Source organism: Ammodytes marinus (genome assembly GCF_949987685.1).
Source record: "Ammodytes marinus genome assembly, chromosome: 12".
In the NCBI taxonomy this organism is placed as follows: Eukaryota; Metazoa; Chordata; class Actinopteri; order Uranoscopiformes; family Ammodytidae; genus Ammodytes; species Ammodytes marinus.
The window spans coordinates 17,284,460-17,299,973 of record NC_137216.1 but is presented as its reverse complement, the minus strand read 5'-3'; the positions used below and the strand labels follow the sequence as shown (position 1 = coordinate 17,299,973).

The window sequence follows — 15,514 nt, the reverse complement described above, 5'->3', positions numbered from 1 at the left end:
TTTCTCTCTCAAAATATTGACCATAACTTGTATCTGACCATAACTTGTATCTTCCCGTCCATTTTTAATGACTGAGTGTTTCTTTCTGTGTTTATTAGAACCAATCGAATGAGATAGCCAGGATCAATGGATTTGACCAACCACATTTCCGTTTCTGTTCGGTTTGGTTTATGTTAAGACCTGTTTATAATGTCAACACCTTCTTTTAACTTGTAATTTACACCACATTATTGTCTATACATTTCATTTTCATTTTACAATATGTTTTATGTAATTTATATTCAATTTTATAATATTTTTTTTTATATCTAACTTTTATATCATCCTTACATCGTTACATTTGATTTGCACAATGTTTGAGGGTGTATGTAGGTCTCAGATTTCTCTCTCTTCATTGTGTGTTTCATAGTTTATTTTCTAATTTACAGTATGTTGCATTGTTTAAGGGAGCCTGGGAATTTCATTGCCAAAGACTGTTCCTGTTATTGTTGGGAACTTGTCAATATGACATATAATCAGACTTTTTGAATCTTGGTTCACAGGAAAAAAGTTGCTCATATATGTAACATCCACAGTCATTACGATGCTATGTGATGTCACATAGCGTCTTCCATGCAAACTGAGGAGAGAGGAGGAAACCTTACATGTTTTTTTTAAGTACAGGAAGGATACTTAAATGCTTTAGGTATCCTGTACCCCCACATTGTACACTTGCTGCTGCCTGAAAGCCAAAACCCAGGGCGATAGGAATCACACTCTGCTTATGTCACTGCCTACGGAAGTGAAACATTAGAGTGCACATAATGGGTAATTTTGACTTTGAATTGGTGATTTTATTGACATTAATAGATGTGCGTAGGATATATAACACTTGAATCTCTATAATATGCAGAAGTCTTGCTAAGAGTCGCATTGGCCGTTCAACTAAGTCCTTTTAGGTGGTTGTTTCTCCCTCCACGTGAATGTCGCGTTAGGTTAGCACACTGAACTTAGCTTCTGGTAGCTCACTTCAGTGAAGGGACACACTAAAGCAAAGTCATAAGGAAATTTATGAAATGGTCTGAACTTGAAGTCAGCATGTCACACTGAAGATAGCTTCACTGTCATGCAAGTGTTTTCTTAGTCAATAGTTTAATTTTTAACCAAACATGATTTAAGACATTGTGAAACAGGTTTAAAAATAATAATGTGTTTCTCTTGTTATGTGTGTGTTTTTCTATAGGTCCCCTAAAGGTGCACTTAACATCCACTACCTCTTTCAGACTCTAAAGTTTATGAATGTCATCCCAGTCATCTGAACTGGTGTATTTGGTTTGACATTGAAGACGGTTGAGACTGCTGAGGTGTGGTATATACGATGAAGATACCAGTGCATACTTAATAACTTCAAGCCGAAAATTTGTGGAGATGTTTCGGCTCAGGACTGTGAACGGCTCTCTCCGGAGGCTCCTTCACGTTGGAACTGTGAACAGGGACCAGGTTCTGGAGCAGCTGCAGGTTTGCTCGGCTGAAGAGCAGGTGCTGGATGTGGTGGGCAAGAACAAGGCCAAGCTGACCGTGAGCCACGTCGGCCGGGCCGTGGGGATGCTATGGCAGTTCCAGAAAGAGAAACCTCAAATCCTCAGGACAGTGGAGCTCATCAAGAGCCACCCGCAGTTCCTGACTCTGCGGGTTTTGGCGGAGAACAAAATCTCCCTCATGGATGATTTTATGTTGGTCGACATGCTCTACAGTTTCCTCAGGTACTTTTATTAATGACAATCAAGTTTCATATTATTTATTTGAATGATAAAATAGTTATGATTGATAACATGCTTTATCGTTTCCATCTTCTAGGTTGAATGTGGATTCCCATGACTCTCTTGTTCAGCAACTGGTCTCAGAAGCATGGCTCAGAATAGATGGGTAATATGATGATCGCATTGCATAGTTTATTTTTTACAATGGTTCAACTTTTCTTTTTCCGTATTTTCTGTGGTATCAACACAGTAATTAGCCTACTTTATAATTAATCAAGTCATTTGAAAGTATATCAAATGTACAAAAAAAGCGAAAAATTACAACAATTGCTGTCTTTGGCTGTCTTGTTCCAAGCAAAAGTCCAAATATATGAATTTTACAATGATATGAAACCAGACCAATTTATCAGATCTCCACATTAGAAAAGTGGCATTTTTGCTCCGTAAATTCCTATACAGATTTTAAAAGTGTAATATTTTATGTAATAAGTTATGGATTAATAGTTGCACCACAATGAGATGATGCACTAATGTGTATTTCTTTTTGCAGATTTCAAATGGCCTCCCTATCCAAGTTTGCCATCTGTCTAAGTGATCAGCACCTTCAGCACAGTCCTCTAATGGGACACATCACCAGCATAGTGGATCAGAGGCTGTCTTCTATTGATGATGCCAGGTTGGTAATGAGACATTTTATAGATTAAATAACAGTTGTACTCTGAATTGTATGTGTTAAATATCTGCTTGGACTCTCAAGCTTGTGAAATGACCTTTTGCACTAGTGTCCTGTAGCTAATTTAGAATGGTAATATTGTTACATTGTTGCAGACAGATTAATCTGCTCCCCTGTTTATCACTTCAAGGACAGATCACATTGTTCACGCCAAGAATGGACACAATTGTTATTTTGATTCTTTCAACTGGTTGAGGGGGGGTTCTGCTCTAAGGGTTGACTCTGTTTTGCTTGAACTATTCTTTTCATTAAATATACAAAGACATCTTCGTGTCCGAACATTTTTTTATTGATTCTCACCTTAAATACATCTAACCACAACAGATACAATCAAATATCGACGAAATGTAATAACTTCATGTTATGTATTTACTCTCTGGCCATGTTTTCCCCCAGGATCCTAACTACGCTGATGATTAGCGTGTCGTCCCTGGCGTCTCCGCGGCTTCGGGACGCCCTTGTTAGCAGGGCAGACCAACTCTTAGACACCATGGATCCCTTGCACTACAACAACCCCCGCAGAGTAGTACAGTTCCTGCGCAACATCAAATACAGTCACCGGCCTCTGCTGGACAAGTGCAACAAGATCCTGCTGCGCAACATTCCACGGCTGGACGCGGCGGATATCAGCATCATCATGGGGCTCTATCAGTCCCTGCAGTTCAACAACTGTGACTTCAGGCTGGCCGTCAAACAAAGACTAATAGAACTGATTGATTCAAGCACCGGCCCTTTCTCCTTCACCAAACTGTTTGTTGCTCTGGTTCCGATGGCCAGTCAGGCGGTCCGAGAAGGGTATGTGTCTTTATTGTCGTCAGAAGTAATCCATAAGTTGGAAATCTATCTAACCCTTTTATAGCAAATGCTTGAGTCTCACAGTTTCTTCGATGTGGTTTCACCCTTCTTAGGTTGGAGAACACCGCCCTCCTGTTGGCGGATGAGTTCAGTGCACAGCAGGCTCTGGCTGTAGCCGAAGCTCTGGAGGAGATTCAGAGCAGGAATCTGAGTTTACTGAACAAGTGAGTTCCTATCTTTGCTTATATTGCACCTGCATATCTTAAGAAGTGGAGGCAATATCAACATATTGCAGATTTACCATGTATGTCAGATGAAACGTGGCAGGAGAACTGTCAGCACAGGCATGACAAAAAAAAAGGAAAACTTGGATTTTTATATGTTCACATTTCTTTATGGACACCTCACCCATGTTCTGTTAAAGGTTTATATTGAAAACTAATTGTTGACTTTGGGAAGAGCAACTGAAAAAATCTCACTTTAGGGTCCATTCAATTAAAAAGAGTGTATTAATAATTCAAATTATTTTCCAGAATTGCATCTGTAATCCAAAGGAACCTACATGTCTATAAGCCTGTGGAGGTGGCCAGAATCACCCAAACCCTTTTCCTGTTGCAATACCAGAACCCTGAACTCTTCGCTAAACTAAGAAACATTTTGGTCAAGTAAGTTTATATTCAGTTAATTTTGCTTCGCACTTTGACTGAAAAAAATATAAAAAAAATAAAAATAAAAGTAGACTGAGGACAGCCCTTTTTTTCTCCCGCAGCCTCTTGCAGCACAGTGTCTTTCCCTACGAGGTGACCATGTTGACGCGCGTGCTGTCCATGCTGCCCAGCCCGCGACTGGACGAGGGCGTGATCTCTCGAGTGGACGCGGTGGTGACCCAGTGCAACCTCAACGACCTCAACACCATCTCCTTTGCCGTGGCCAAGTGGGTGCGCAACGACCCCTCCTACCGCCACAACACTCCCAGCAAGTACGTGCGCCTGCTGCAGACCCTGAACCGCTGCGGGCACCAGAGGCTGCGCACGGCCGACCGGCTGGACCTGGTGCTGGACGAGCTCAAGTACATATCGGGGGAGTGGTTCGAGGAGATGCTGGTGGAGGAAACCATGGTGATGCTGCAGAGGATGATGGACCAGATCAACTGGACCAATGTGCCTGAGTTGGCCCTCTTCCTAACCAGGATCAACCACCACTGCCCACCCCTGATGGACCGCATCGCCACTGTCGCCATTAAAGACATTGACAAGGTGCTCTAAGAGACATATCACACTGAATTTAATGTAGATTATAAATGTATTTATGATATTAAAGGTGGAGTCAGCGGTTCTGGAGAATTGTTGTTGTCAAAATCAATCTTTGTCAATATCAGTTAATTTCTCCTCACTGCTACCTTCCCGTACTTTGTGTGAATTGGAGGAAAACAAATACATACTAGTAGGTACAGGTAGCGGATCGTGAGGAGATATTCACTGATTTTCACAAAAAGGGATTTTGACAACAAACACACAATTGCTGACTCCACCTTTTTAAGTATATAAATTGTATTTTTCTTTTATCATTTTCAAGATTCACCACTCCGCAACATATGCCACCCTGCTGCCATTCTCTGTCCTGAATTATGATACTGCACAGGCAGAGGAATTGTTTGATGTTTGCATTCAGCGCATCATTCCTCATATCGGTAAGTGAATGAGTTTACACGTTTATTTTCAAATTTTATGCTTAAACTGACATCTTTCTCTGTGTTTCTCTGTGTTTGTAGGCTCTTTCGACCCACATCTGCTGGTTTTCCTGGCGTACTGTTTTGCCGTGGCTGACAGTTTTCCTGAGGAACTGGTCAGAGAAATCTTCACTATTGACTTTCTGGGAAAGCTGGACGCCCAGCTGGAAAGTATGTCCCCGCTGTGCTTTGTAATGAAGTTTAAAATCAAATTTTTATTATGCAAAGTATTCATCTTGAGATGTAAGCACTTCAAATGTGTTCAATAGCTCACATCTAACTGTTCTCCTTACTACTTGCAGCCTTAGCCAATGCCCTCAACCTGCGCACCAGACTGCGCCTCATGGAGCTCAATCGCGCAGTGTGCCTCGAGTGCCCTGAGTTCCAGGTGCCGTGGTTTCATGAGAGCTACTGCCAGCATCTGCAGAAAAAAGGTAAAAAGATGCACCACTTAGAAATTATTTTCTGCTTCAGTTGGGTCTTCAAACATTTTCTTTTAAAATAATAAATGTATTCAATAAAAAGCCCATTTATGTTTTTCAGTGAATTGCAGCGTCAGTCCTGCACAACAGCAAATCCACAAAATGCTAGGAGAAGTTCTTGGCGGCATTAACTGTGTTCGAGCAGCAGTTGTCACTCCATATTTTTACACCGTAGGTGAGTGATATTGGGTTGTGCACACCGATTTTATTATATTTTATCACTACTTTCTGGGAAAGTTTTTTCTAATCTACTTTGAAGAAGTCTTTTGCACCCAAGGAAAAAAGAAGCTCATACGATGCTAAGCCCCTACATTTAGTATTCATATTTCATGCCTGTATCAGTTCAATGTACTGTATATGTTCAAATTATATCTTATAAACACAAGTCTTGACACAAAAATGTATTAGAGCAAACTATAAACAACCACGTTACAGTTTGTCATATAGTGCTTTTTTAATTTTTTATTAGGGTAAAACATAATAATAACTTCTCTATTTTTGAAACCCAGTATGGCTGTTTTTATTGCCCTAGTTGAACTTGTCAATCATATAGGCTTCAACAGAAATGAATAGGGAAAAGGAGCGAGAGGATATTTGACAGAGGAGCATTTTGACTATATTTCTTTTGTCTTTTTTTAGACTTTGAATGTATATTGGACAAAAACCTGAGGCCGTTGCCCTACAGCGAGCCCAGCACACTGCAGATCTCTGATGGAGGAAAGGCTTCCTGGGGAACGAACACACTGGAGAACATCAGGGAAGAGCTGCCTCCTGGAGCGCAGCGGTACGGATGTGTCAGAAAAAAAAACACTGTAGAATAATGAGATTATCGGTACTCAGGAATTTGAAATTTGTTTGACATCCTGTTTTTTTAATTTATCTCTCAGAGTTGCTGTCAACTTTCTTGATTCAAGGTCCTTCTGCAAGAGCTCGCATCACTTGAAAGGTGAAGCCTTGATGAGGAAAAGACACCTTGAAATTCTGGGATACCGTGTGGTTCAGGTGAGAAAACAGCATTTTAGGGTTACATTTTACTCCGATTCAGATAGGTTGTCACTCATATAGCAAAATACACCCGGATAGTGACATTTCTTTCTTTCTTTTTTCCACAGATCCCTCACTTTGTATGGAATTCTATGGAGCTGTCAACACAGGATGCCTGGAAGGAATACCTGAAGGAGAAAATATTCAAAGACATTTCTTTTTGAAGGCCTTATTTATTGAATAACGAAGGATGTTACATTCAAAACCGAGCTTTGAGTTTGGTTTTGAGAATTTTCATGCTGCCAGACTGAACATTTTAGAAACATATGTTAATATACATTAAGTGCTTCTCATTTTTTGTCATTATGCATTAAGTTGACATGAATCTACCTCATTCATGTTACCTGAGATTGTGTTTTAAATGCTTTTTGTATTAAAATGAGTATTTAAATGAAATGCAAAACTTTAAAATTAGTATTTATTTTAAATTAAATTAAATGCAAAAATTGTATCTCTTTAAATTTGCATTGTTCAATAATGGTGTATTGTCAGTGTTGTTCCTTGTTTTTGATCATTTATAACAACACAAGAGGTATGAATTTTCCAACACTTTTGGCTGTCATGCATTTAACTTAAAACAACTTTGCTGTGATGTTGAACATATGGTGAACAACAGTGGGAGAAAAGGTTTAAAATGACCAGAATATGAGCTGGTAACATCTTTCCTCTGAGGATTATATACCAATTCACACATACCTAGTTTTCCAACACTAACATCAGCCGACGTGTCACCAAGATTAGATTGGATCCCCATGTCTTTTGGACTGCTGCCACAGTAAACAGTCTTACATGTGAAATCATATGAATTAGGCTATGTAGGCTCTCATTCACTCAATAGAAAGATAAGGCCTTGGGGCGACTGTGGCTCAGGTGGTTAAGCGGGTTGGCCAACTATCCAAGGGTTGGTGGTTCAATCCCCGCCCGGCCACTGGTGTCATGGTTGTTGTGTCCTTGGGCAAGACCATGGACATATAAAGAAAGATGGGCAAGACACTTCACCCACCTTGCCTTGTGTGAATGGGTATGATTGCTGTATGTTTGAGGTGGTGGTCGGAGGGGCCGTTGGCGCTGAATGGCAGCCACGCTTCCGTCAGTCTGCCCCAGGGCAGCTGTGGCTACTCTCGTAGTTTACCACCACCGGTATGACTGTGTGTGAGCGAATTGAACCAGGAACCCTGTAAAGCGTCTTTGAGTGCCTAGGCAATAAAGCGCTATATAAAACCTATCAATTATTAATTAATTGCAAGTGTTGCTTCAAAGCGAACTAATCTTAAATTCACGCAGTGAGTCTGTGGAGAAAACATTTTAATACGTAAGTGACCAGGTATATGTTGTAATTGACTGGAAGAGGAAATGTACAGAAATAAGTCATATTTATTTGAAGGAAGTTTGGTGTTGGGGAATTCTCAACAGATTATAAGCCATAATACATTTACATAAAAACACTCAGGCAAATAGGACGTGTGTTAAAGTGTTGAATGACAAGAAGAGCATTTACAAATTATTATTGCTGATAAAGCAGAAGAGTGATATTACAGTTTTGGCATTTTGGCTGCATTTAGACGCATGGACACACAGGAGGCTCCTGCTGCGTAACGCATCTCTTTGATCATCCCGGTCCACTCTTTCTTGTCCTCTTCATACCTGGTAAGACAAACATTAAAACATGTTACTTTAATGCACTGTGACTCATCAGTGTAAAAAGAAAGATGGAGTCTGCTACCACATATGCTGAAATGCACTAAATATCAACACATACTGCCAAATGTCGATGTTTTCGCTGGGTGCACACTCATTGTTGTCGTTCATCACCATGGCAAAGCCTCCTAGAGCGTACAGCAGCCCTCCACAGCTGACCAGGTTGACTGAACTCCTCTCCTGGGGAAAGTCTGTGAAGGGTGACCACCTGCAACAAGGTGAAAAAATAAACATATACACATTTTATACATATTCTTAATTTGCTCTTGTTCAGTATGCTTTACTGTTTTTAAGACTCAATCCAAAGTCTTTTTACATTTTCAACAAAGACAAGCATAACTGTAAATAACCAAATAAATCTTGGTAAAACAAAAAACAATAACCAGTCAACTAACACTTTTTAAGGGGCCAATACAAACTGTAATAATAAAGGTTCGTACTTGTTGGTTCCAAAGTCATAGGCTTCACATGCAGCAATGAGGCCTTCTTCGTTGACCCCCCCAGCGACAATAATCTTCCCGTTGTGGATTGTTGCGCCAAACATGGATCTCGGCGTCTTCATGGAGGCCACCTCCTTCCACTCTGACTTCTTGTGGTTGTATGCAAACATCTTATTGCTTACTTTACTTTAGCGGTGAGACAAAAAGGATTACCAAGAATGGTTAATTTAGTGTGGTGGAAATCATAATACAACTTAATATGAAACTGTTTTGGCATTGCAAGCTTACTTGTCATCTGTTTTTCCTCCAATGCAGTACACCAGCCCAAGCTCGGAGACCACACAATGGCCATGGATTTTCAAGGGCAACTTTTTTGTTTCGGACCACTTCATTTTCCTAAAAGAAGGGGCCAGATTATGTTGTGTTTATCAGTAAATAGCCTAAACATCCCTGCTTTAAAAAAAAGAAAAAGTGGCTTGTGTACCACTTGTTAACTTGTAACTTACTCAGTGTCATAGCACAGAACAGTGTCATGAGACTCATTGGACTCTAAATCTTTTCCTGCCACAGCAAAGAGGAGGTTTTCAAACTCTCCCATTGCAAACAAACACCTGGGGGAAGGCATGGGCGGTAGAGCAGTCCATCCGACAGCAAAGCTGTCCAACTGAAAGAAGCATTTCAAGATGATTTTGAAAACAAAATGAGGTATTTTCTTTTTGAGGAGTGTGGTATATCTTGCAATGTGCATATCTATTTTCATTACCTGGTAGAAGTAACACTGCAATGGGTTTTCTGTGTCATCTTCGTCTACAAACAGTCCCCCTAACACGTACATATTGTTCTTCTTTGAAATCAGACTGACGTGGTTCCGGGGGATCTGCTCTGCCATCGCAGCAAGGTAACATTCGTTCTCCTGGGCGTCGTAGGCCACAGCAGCTGTGTCGTTGATCATCAGAACCATGTCTTTGGCGTACATGCCATATCTGCGGGTATCGTTGAGGTAGCCAGGAAGCTTTCCCTCCTCTCCTTCCTCATCGTCTTTTCCCTTTTCCTTCTTGGGCAGCTTCCCAGAGAAGGCTTCCTTTATGACTTTGATTTTCTTGAGAATCTCTGGATCAGTCTTAATGAGGTCATTCGTCTCCACTTTGTCCTTGAAGTACTTCTCTGGGAGCAAACGGAAACGGATGCAATCGAAGGCCTCTTCCAAACACTTAACGCGCTTGTCTTTGTCTTTCCTGATCCACCTCACGAGGGTCTCGAACACTACCTCCTCCTTTTCCACGTTCAGTGCATCTGCTCCAATAATGGCAAAGAGTTCAGGTGGAGCAAGCTCCAAGAAATCCTCATCCACGGCTATGGCTTCAAACCGCTCTGCGATGCAATCTCTTGCTGCTATGGCCAGTCGGGCGCAGTTCAGCATCAGTGCCAGCCTGTAGATGGCCAAGCAGTTTTTCTTGGAGAGCTGCTTCTGGAGGTAATTCACACTGACTGTGAACACTGAGGGGATCTGGAAGCGATTGGCAACGGCCAAAATTTCCTGCACATTGTCATCGTTGATGTCAATATCTGCGGAGTACATGTAATCTACAATCGCCGCCATAACACTGGGTTCCAGGTTCTCCAACTCAACCTCCTTTTTGTCCTCTTCCTTGCTGTCCTCCGAGAAGAAAAGCTCCCGGAAATAAGGGCTACAAGCTGACAGAATGAGCCGATGGCAAGGGATACTCCGGTCCCCAACCTTTAGGATGCAGTCAATCAGCTTGTTCTCATTCAGAAGCTCTTTGAGTCCATCCTGCAGCAGAGTGGTCTGAAACAGACGGAGGTCTTCCCTCAAGCCTTGGGGATCCATTTCTTTTTAGGAAGGGAAGGCAGATGGGAGCAGGAAAGTTTATGGCAGACTGTCCCAGTCGGTGAAGACAGAGAACTATAGGCAGCCAGGTTTGAAGCCACTTCAATATAACCATGCCCTTCTAAATATAACCAGGCACACAGTCCATGAAGAATTCAAGTTGGCCGGATCAGAGAGCTCACACAGCTGTCATAGAGTAAAAACAACTGTGGAGCCATGCCTTGTCACCTTAGTGATTAGTAATAACACTGTTGTGTGGCCATACAGAAATAACCTATGATCGTTTCATTTTGTGTACTCATGTTATGAAATTTACAGTTTTGTAAGAAAAAATGGCAAATTTTAAAACAGCTAGGATTATGTTCCAGTATTCTACTTTGTGTTCACCCAGAAGGCTGGCATTTACTACAGTTGTGTGTGTTCTAGGGACATCTACATTTGGATTGAATCATAACTCATTCATAGTAATGAGTGTGTCGCTACAGAGTGATTCAGTAGTTGCGTACGAGACATCCACGGGGGAGTTATCTAACAAGCAGAAAGGGTCATTGAACAGCTGCTGCCAAAGGTGGTGACGGTTTGTCCTCTTTAAATATGTTTTAAATACTTTGAGGCCTTAAACAGGTATGTGTTTAGCCTGAGATCATTGTGTTCTTTCCACATACAAATTGTGTATGAGCACAAACTCTCTGAATTAGTGTTAAAAAAAAATTACTCTCCAGTATCTATTTAAATACATTTATTTACTTTTAACAATACAAACGGCAATATATTTCACATTCTGTTTACTACAGGAAATATGTTACACATGTAATTAAGGATTTTCTTTTCATGAAAAAGTATCTACACATACACTGTACATCTTTTAACCTGGCCTGAAGATAAATATACCGTTGCCTTTATAATCACAATATGTACACAGGGTACATACATTATTTCTTATTATTTCAGCCCATGACTTCCCACAGTCCTTGAAGTGTGAAGCCATCCTTCAGCTTTTCAATGGCGAGGCCCAGCTCCTCAGAGAAAACTGGCTCACGATCTTGTTGCTTTGGAACGACAGAAAAAAAAATGAAGAAATCCCAACAGATGTTATAACACAATTAAACAACAAATATATATTATAACATTATGTCTGGCAACACAATTAGTTGTGAGACTTTTACCTTATTTCCATCTGCAAAATAAGCCTGTGGGCAAATGACACACACAAATCAGTCATTTTAATCAAAATAACAGGGACATGCTGTCTGTAACGAAGGCAACATAAAACCATGTTTTCTTCGTTACGCTGGAGGGCATTAGCTAATAGCTATTCTGAGAGTCTGAAAACTAAACCATTGACTCCCAGAGGAATGATGAGTGAAAGGGTGGCCAACGGGCACACTCACAGTGAACGCATCAGTCTGCTCATCCGGCTCAATTTCAACATCATCAGGGGGCTGTTCCACTGTCAGTTCTTCCAACGGCTGGGGCTGAAATCATTGTTAGGACAAACATTGCTATGACAACATCATCAGCTCAAATATTGACAAAAGACAGTTACAATTGAGAACATTTATGGTAGTGTTGAAATGTAGAGTATATTAAAGTTGACTTCCAGTTTCAAAGTTTATCCTTGCTGAGATGTTTTATTGTTATACTCTTCAGGTGTTCAGGGTAAATGATTCTAATATTGTGCCTACCTTTTCCTCCATTTCATAGTCCACTCCAAAGATGGGGTTGGCAGAGTACACCTTATGCAATGAGTTAATTTCTTTAAGAGCATCTTGAAGTTTATCCACAGGGTCAATCTTAAACCCGAGCACATAGCCACCACTCTATAAAACAAAAAGAATTTGTATGTATAATAACAGACAATGAAAACAAAGAAGGAGCTCGTATTAGTAGCATTACATCATATTGTGATCAGTTCAGGTGATTGTGACTCAAACTGCAGAGAAACAGTTTACCTGGCGTGAGCTCTCGATCACCAAAGCCAAGCCAAACTTCGAGTCTCTTATTCTGATAGACCACTTTGGGATGAAAAAAAAGGGACAGAAATAAAAATTAAATACATACACATCTGAAAAGGGAAACAGAATACGATTTTAAAATGACAAGTATGTATATCATTAGTAGCAGCGAATTTTCCTATAATAATACTGTATAGATAGCAAATTCACCCACATCTCAACCCTAGATCTTTGTAGGATTGTTGCTCTGAGTAAACTGTCCAAGGTGCTGTGTTGACCAAGTCCCTTCAACCCTCTTAGAATGATTTCAAAAGTATATCAATAACTTGGTCCAAGTACAACATTTTAAACTAGCTCAAAACTTACATTACTGGAAGAAAATATTATGTCCGTCTTGGGGACTACGTATCAAGGGAGGTCAAGGGAGCTGCTTCATCCCTCGGTTGTTATCACAATATTTGCTTTCTCTCTCTGATATTATCGGACAACATAGTCAAATTCCATGGCTATGCTGATGATAAAGGTAAAATTATTTCCCCTCAGAAATATGCCTCCCTGACAGACTCCCTTTCATCTTCTGCTGCTAGATACTAAATATTTTCTAAACACTCAAAACCCCACCAAAAAGAAAATTGGAGATGGAGGATTTTTCAGCTTTTCTCCCAAACTGTACTTACAATCTGAAGGTAAGGAATGCTGACATTGAAGCTCTCGTTCATGTTGGCATGCCACACAATCCGAACATTTGTGATAAAGAAGGTTCCAAGGTTACCCTTAAAGACAGAAAAACATCGTCAAGCAAGGAAGAGGATCTCAGTCGCTTATCCAATTCCTGTTTAATGTAATGTAATAGATGTGGACTTGTCTATTAAGTAAACTGAAAAAGGCTGAGTTAAATAATTTCAACAGGCATACTTCAAGCAGCAGTACCTGATCACTGGATAAATTCCAGACTCCGTTGATTTTATCATATACTTGCTCCCGGGGTAAAAGTCTTAGCTGCTTATTTTGAATGAGGGCGGCTCGTAATTTCAAGTCTCTGTACATTTTAGATGTCTCATAGGCCCTGTAAGCAAACAAAACATGTTACAATATTCAGCAGGACATAACAGTTTATTTAAAATGTAAAAAGAGAATTGAATATTCCCTCTGAGTTGTTTTACCTGTGTACAGCGATGACAGAAGTAAAGAGTCGTGGACTTCCTGGAACCACATTTGTGAAAATGAACTCAAATCTTGTGTTGTTGGACTTTGTCAAGATGTAGAGTGCTTCAGTTTGGCCTCTCAATTTCTGGAAGAGGGCATACAATTCACAAATTTGTCTTAACATGTTTTTTTTTAAATTGATTATCTATTAATCATATACTCAATTTATTATTTACTTCAATAGGATGTCTGAACAATGTTGTCACTATCTGCTTTGTCCTTGCATAGATAAGATTGAAGCATTTTTCCAAAGGCAATACATTCATTTGAGAGGTGTGGAGGAAATGTATAAAGATTATGAACAAATACTCTGGAATTGAACAGGAAAAAACAAAGGTTTGCTTACGGAATTAGCCGTCCTTGTTGTGATGTTAATGATGGAGTTGTAACCCACCGCTAAAACAACAACAACAAAAGCATTCAAGCAATCAGGTTGAATACATTTTTCATATGGTAAATGGTATCACACTTGATTTCTTCCAGTCATCTTCAATTCGTATTATGTTGGCACGCTTAACAATATGGCACTCAAAGCAAAGTCGATAATAGCTGGATTGCAGTTTGTCTTTCTTTATTTTCTTAGGCTATTCAATATTACTCTATCAATTGAACACAAGACTTGAAAAATAAAAAATATTGAACATATATAACGTCATGAAGTAATGAGCTTCATATCATCAAATGGTAAAGGCCTATTTTCTATTGTTTATTCTTTAATTGGTGGCTATGTCCACTCACAAAATCTGTAGATATCGTTTAGGTTTGAACAAAAAGGAAATCTAAATGCAGGTTACACAGACAAGTCATTAAACCTGCGATAAAACCTGTTTAAATGTTTATAATAGCATTTAATAGTGGAAATTAATGTCACATATTTCCAAGAGAGGGCAGAAACACTCAGCTGACAGGCTGCTGGTGGAAACAGAATCAAATCGTAAAAATTAAATTAATGTAATTTACCATGCAGATCTACTCACACAAATTAACTCTTGGCAGGGCCAAAGAATGCCAAATGATTCTCAGGTTTGTTACCAACAGTCGTCCTACGAAAAAAAGTGGATATTTTTTAGTTTATTAGTTGACCAGACAGTCACACACAGTTTGATAGTTTTAACTTGCAAACAAAATTGCCAACAAGTAGTCACCTCGGTCTCCATTGTTTCCCTTTGTGTCTTCTATGGAGTCCAGGCAGTCGATGAGTACTTCTCCTGGACGAGTTTTCATCTGCCTGTGTGCAGGACAGATTGATAGGTTACATGGTGAAGATATGAGGCTTACTTCATTACTTCAAGTGTATCGTAAAGCATCGCTACATCTATAACATCTCTACACTAAGACAAATTTGACATACAGCTACCGTAACATGTTTTGTTCCGCACAGACATATAATAGAAAGCAGAATCATTGTAGCCTCGTATAAGCAGTACGCGACATACTTTAGCTGGCATTACCTTTGGTTAGCCAGTTAGCTTAACGTTAGCTTGTACGAAAGTAAAATAAACAATGTTCAAGTAGGTAGCGTTGCCTTACTGTGCTGTAATATCGAATCTGACATCTCTGTCTTCCCAGAGTGCATCCAAAACAGATGCCATGACTGCAGAATATCGCTCCCTCGGGTAAATTTAGTTACGTTTACTAGCTGCTGTTGGTTCTAAATTAGCTAGCTGGCTAATCTGAACAAGCTTCTCCAGCGTCATAATCACCTTAGCAACAGACGGCAAGCTAAGAGGACAATATGTAGCGAATGTCAAACCATGTATTACTTATAAACAGTATACTAACTATACTATAAAATGAGATTTTTGCACAATATTATACCATTTACTATTTTATTTTATTAACCA

The 15,514-nt window shown here is 39.9% G+C and overlaps 3 protein-coding genes across 3 annotated transcripts; 1 reads left to right on the top strand and 2 right to left on the bottom strand.

Moving 5' to 3' along the window:
• The first annotated feature begins 776 nt into the window (after positions 1-776).
• On the top strand, positions 777-6,915 carry fastkd1 (FAST kinase domains 1). The gene is made up of 15 exons (XM_080038338.1): positions 777-807; positions 1,223-1,742; positions 1,837-1,905; positions 2,290-2,415; positions 2,869-3,267; positions 3,381-3,491; positions 3,801-3,932; positions 4,037-4,523; positions 4,843-4,957; positions 5,039-5,167; positions 5,299-5,430; positions 5,540-5,653; positions 6,118-6,262; positions 6,366-6,480; positions 6,591-6,915. Exons 2-15 carry the CDS (start codon positions 1,408-1,410, stop codon positions 6,684-6,686), a joined length of 2,505 nt encoding a protein of 834 aa, XP_079894464.1. The 5' UTR covers positions 777-807; positions 1,223-1,407; the 3' UTR covers positions 6,687-6,915.
• A 1,126-nt stretch (positions 6,916-8,041) lies between these two features.
• On the bottom strand, positions 8,042-10,509 carry klhl41a (kelch-like family member 41a; the record flags this gene model as incomplete). Its single annotated transcript, XM_080038345.1, has 6 exons — positions 8,042-8,166; positions 8,282-8,428; positions 8,661-8,846; positions 8,949-9,056; positions 9,167-9,324; positions 9,424-10,509. 6 exons carry the CDS (start codon positions 10,507-10,509, stop codon positions 8,055-8,057), a joined length of 1,797 nt encoding a protein of 598 aa, XP_079894471.1. The 3' UTR covers positions 8,042-8,054.
• Positions 10,510-11,286: 777 nt separating this feature from the next.
• bbs5 (Bardet-Biedl syndrome 5) lies at positions 11,287-15,339 on the bottom strand. Its single transcript, XM_080038352.1, has 12 exons — positions 15,201-15,339; positions 14,816-14,898; positions 14,648-14,713; positions 14,017-14,066; positions 13,628-13,755; positions 13,395-13,530; positions 13,142-13,237; positions 12,462-12,524; positions 12,195-12,329; positions 11,901-11,984; positions 11,676-11,699; positions 11,287-11,558 (listed from the first exon to the last, which is right to left on the bottom strand). The coding sequence occupies exons 1-12, from the start codon at positions 15,260-15,262 to the stop codon at positions 11,457-11,459; spliced, it is 1,029 nt and encodes a 342-aa protein (XP_079894478.1). The 5' UTR covers positions 15,263-15,339; the 3' UTR covers positions 11,287-11,456.
• Between the last annotated feature and the right edge of the window lie 175 nt (positions 15,340-15,514).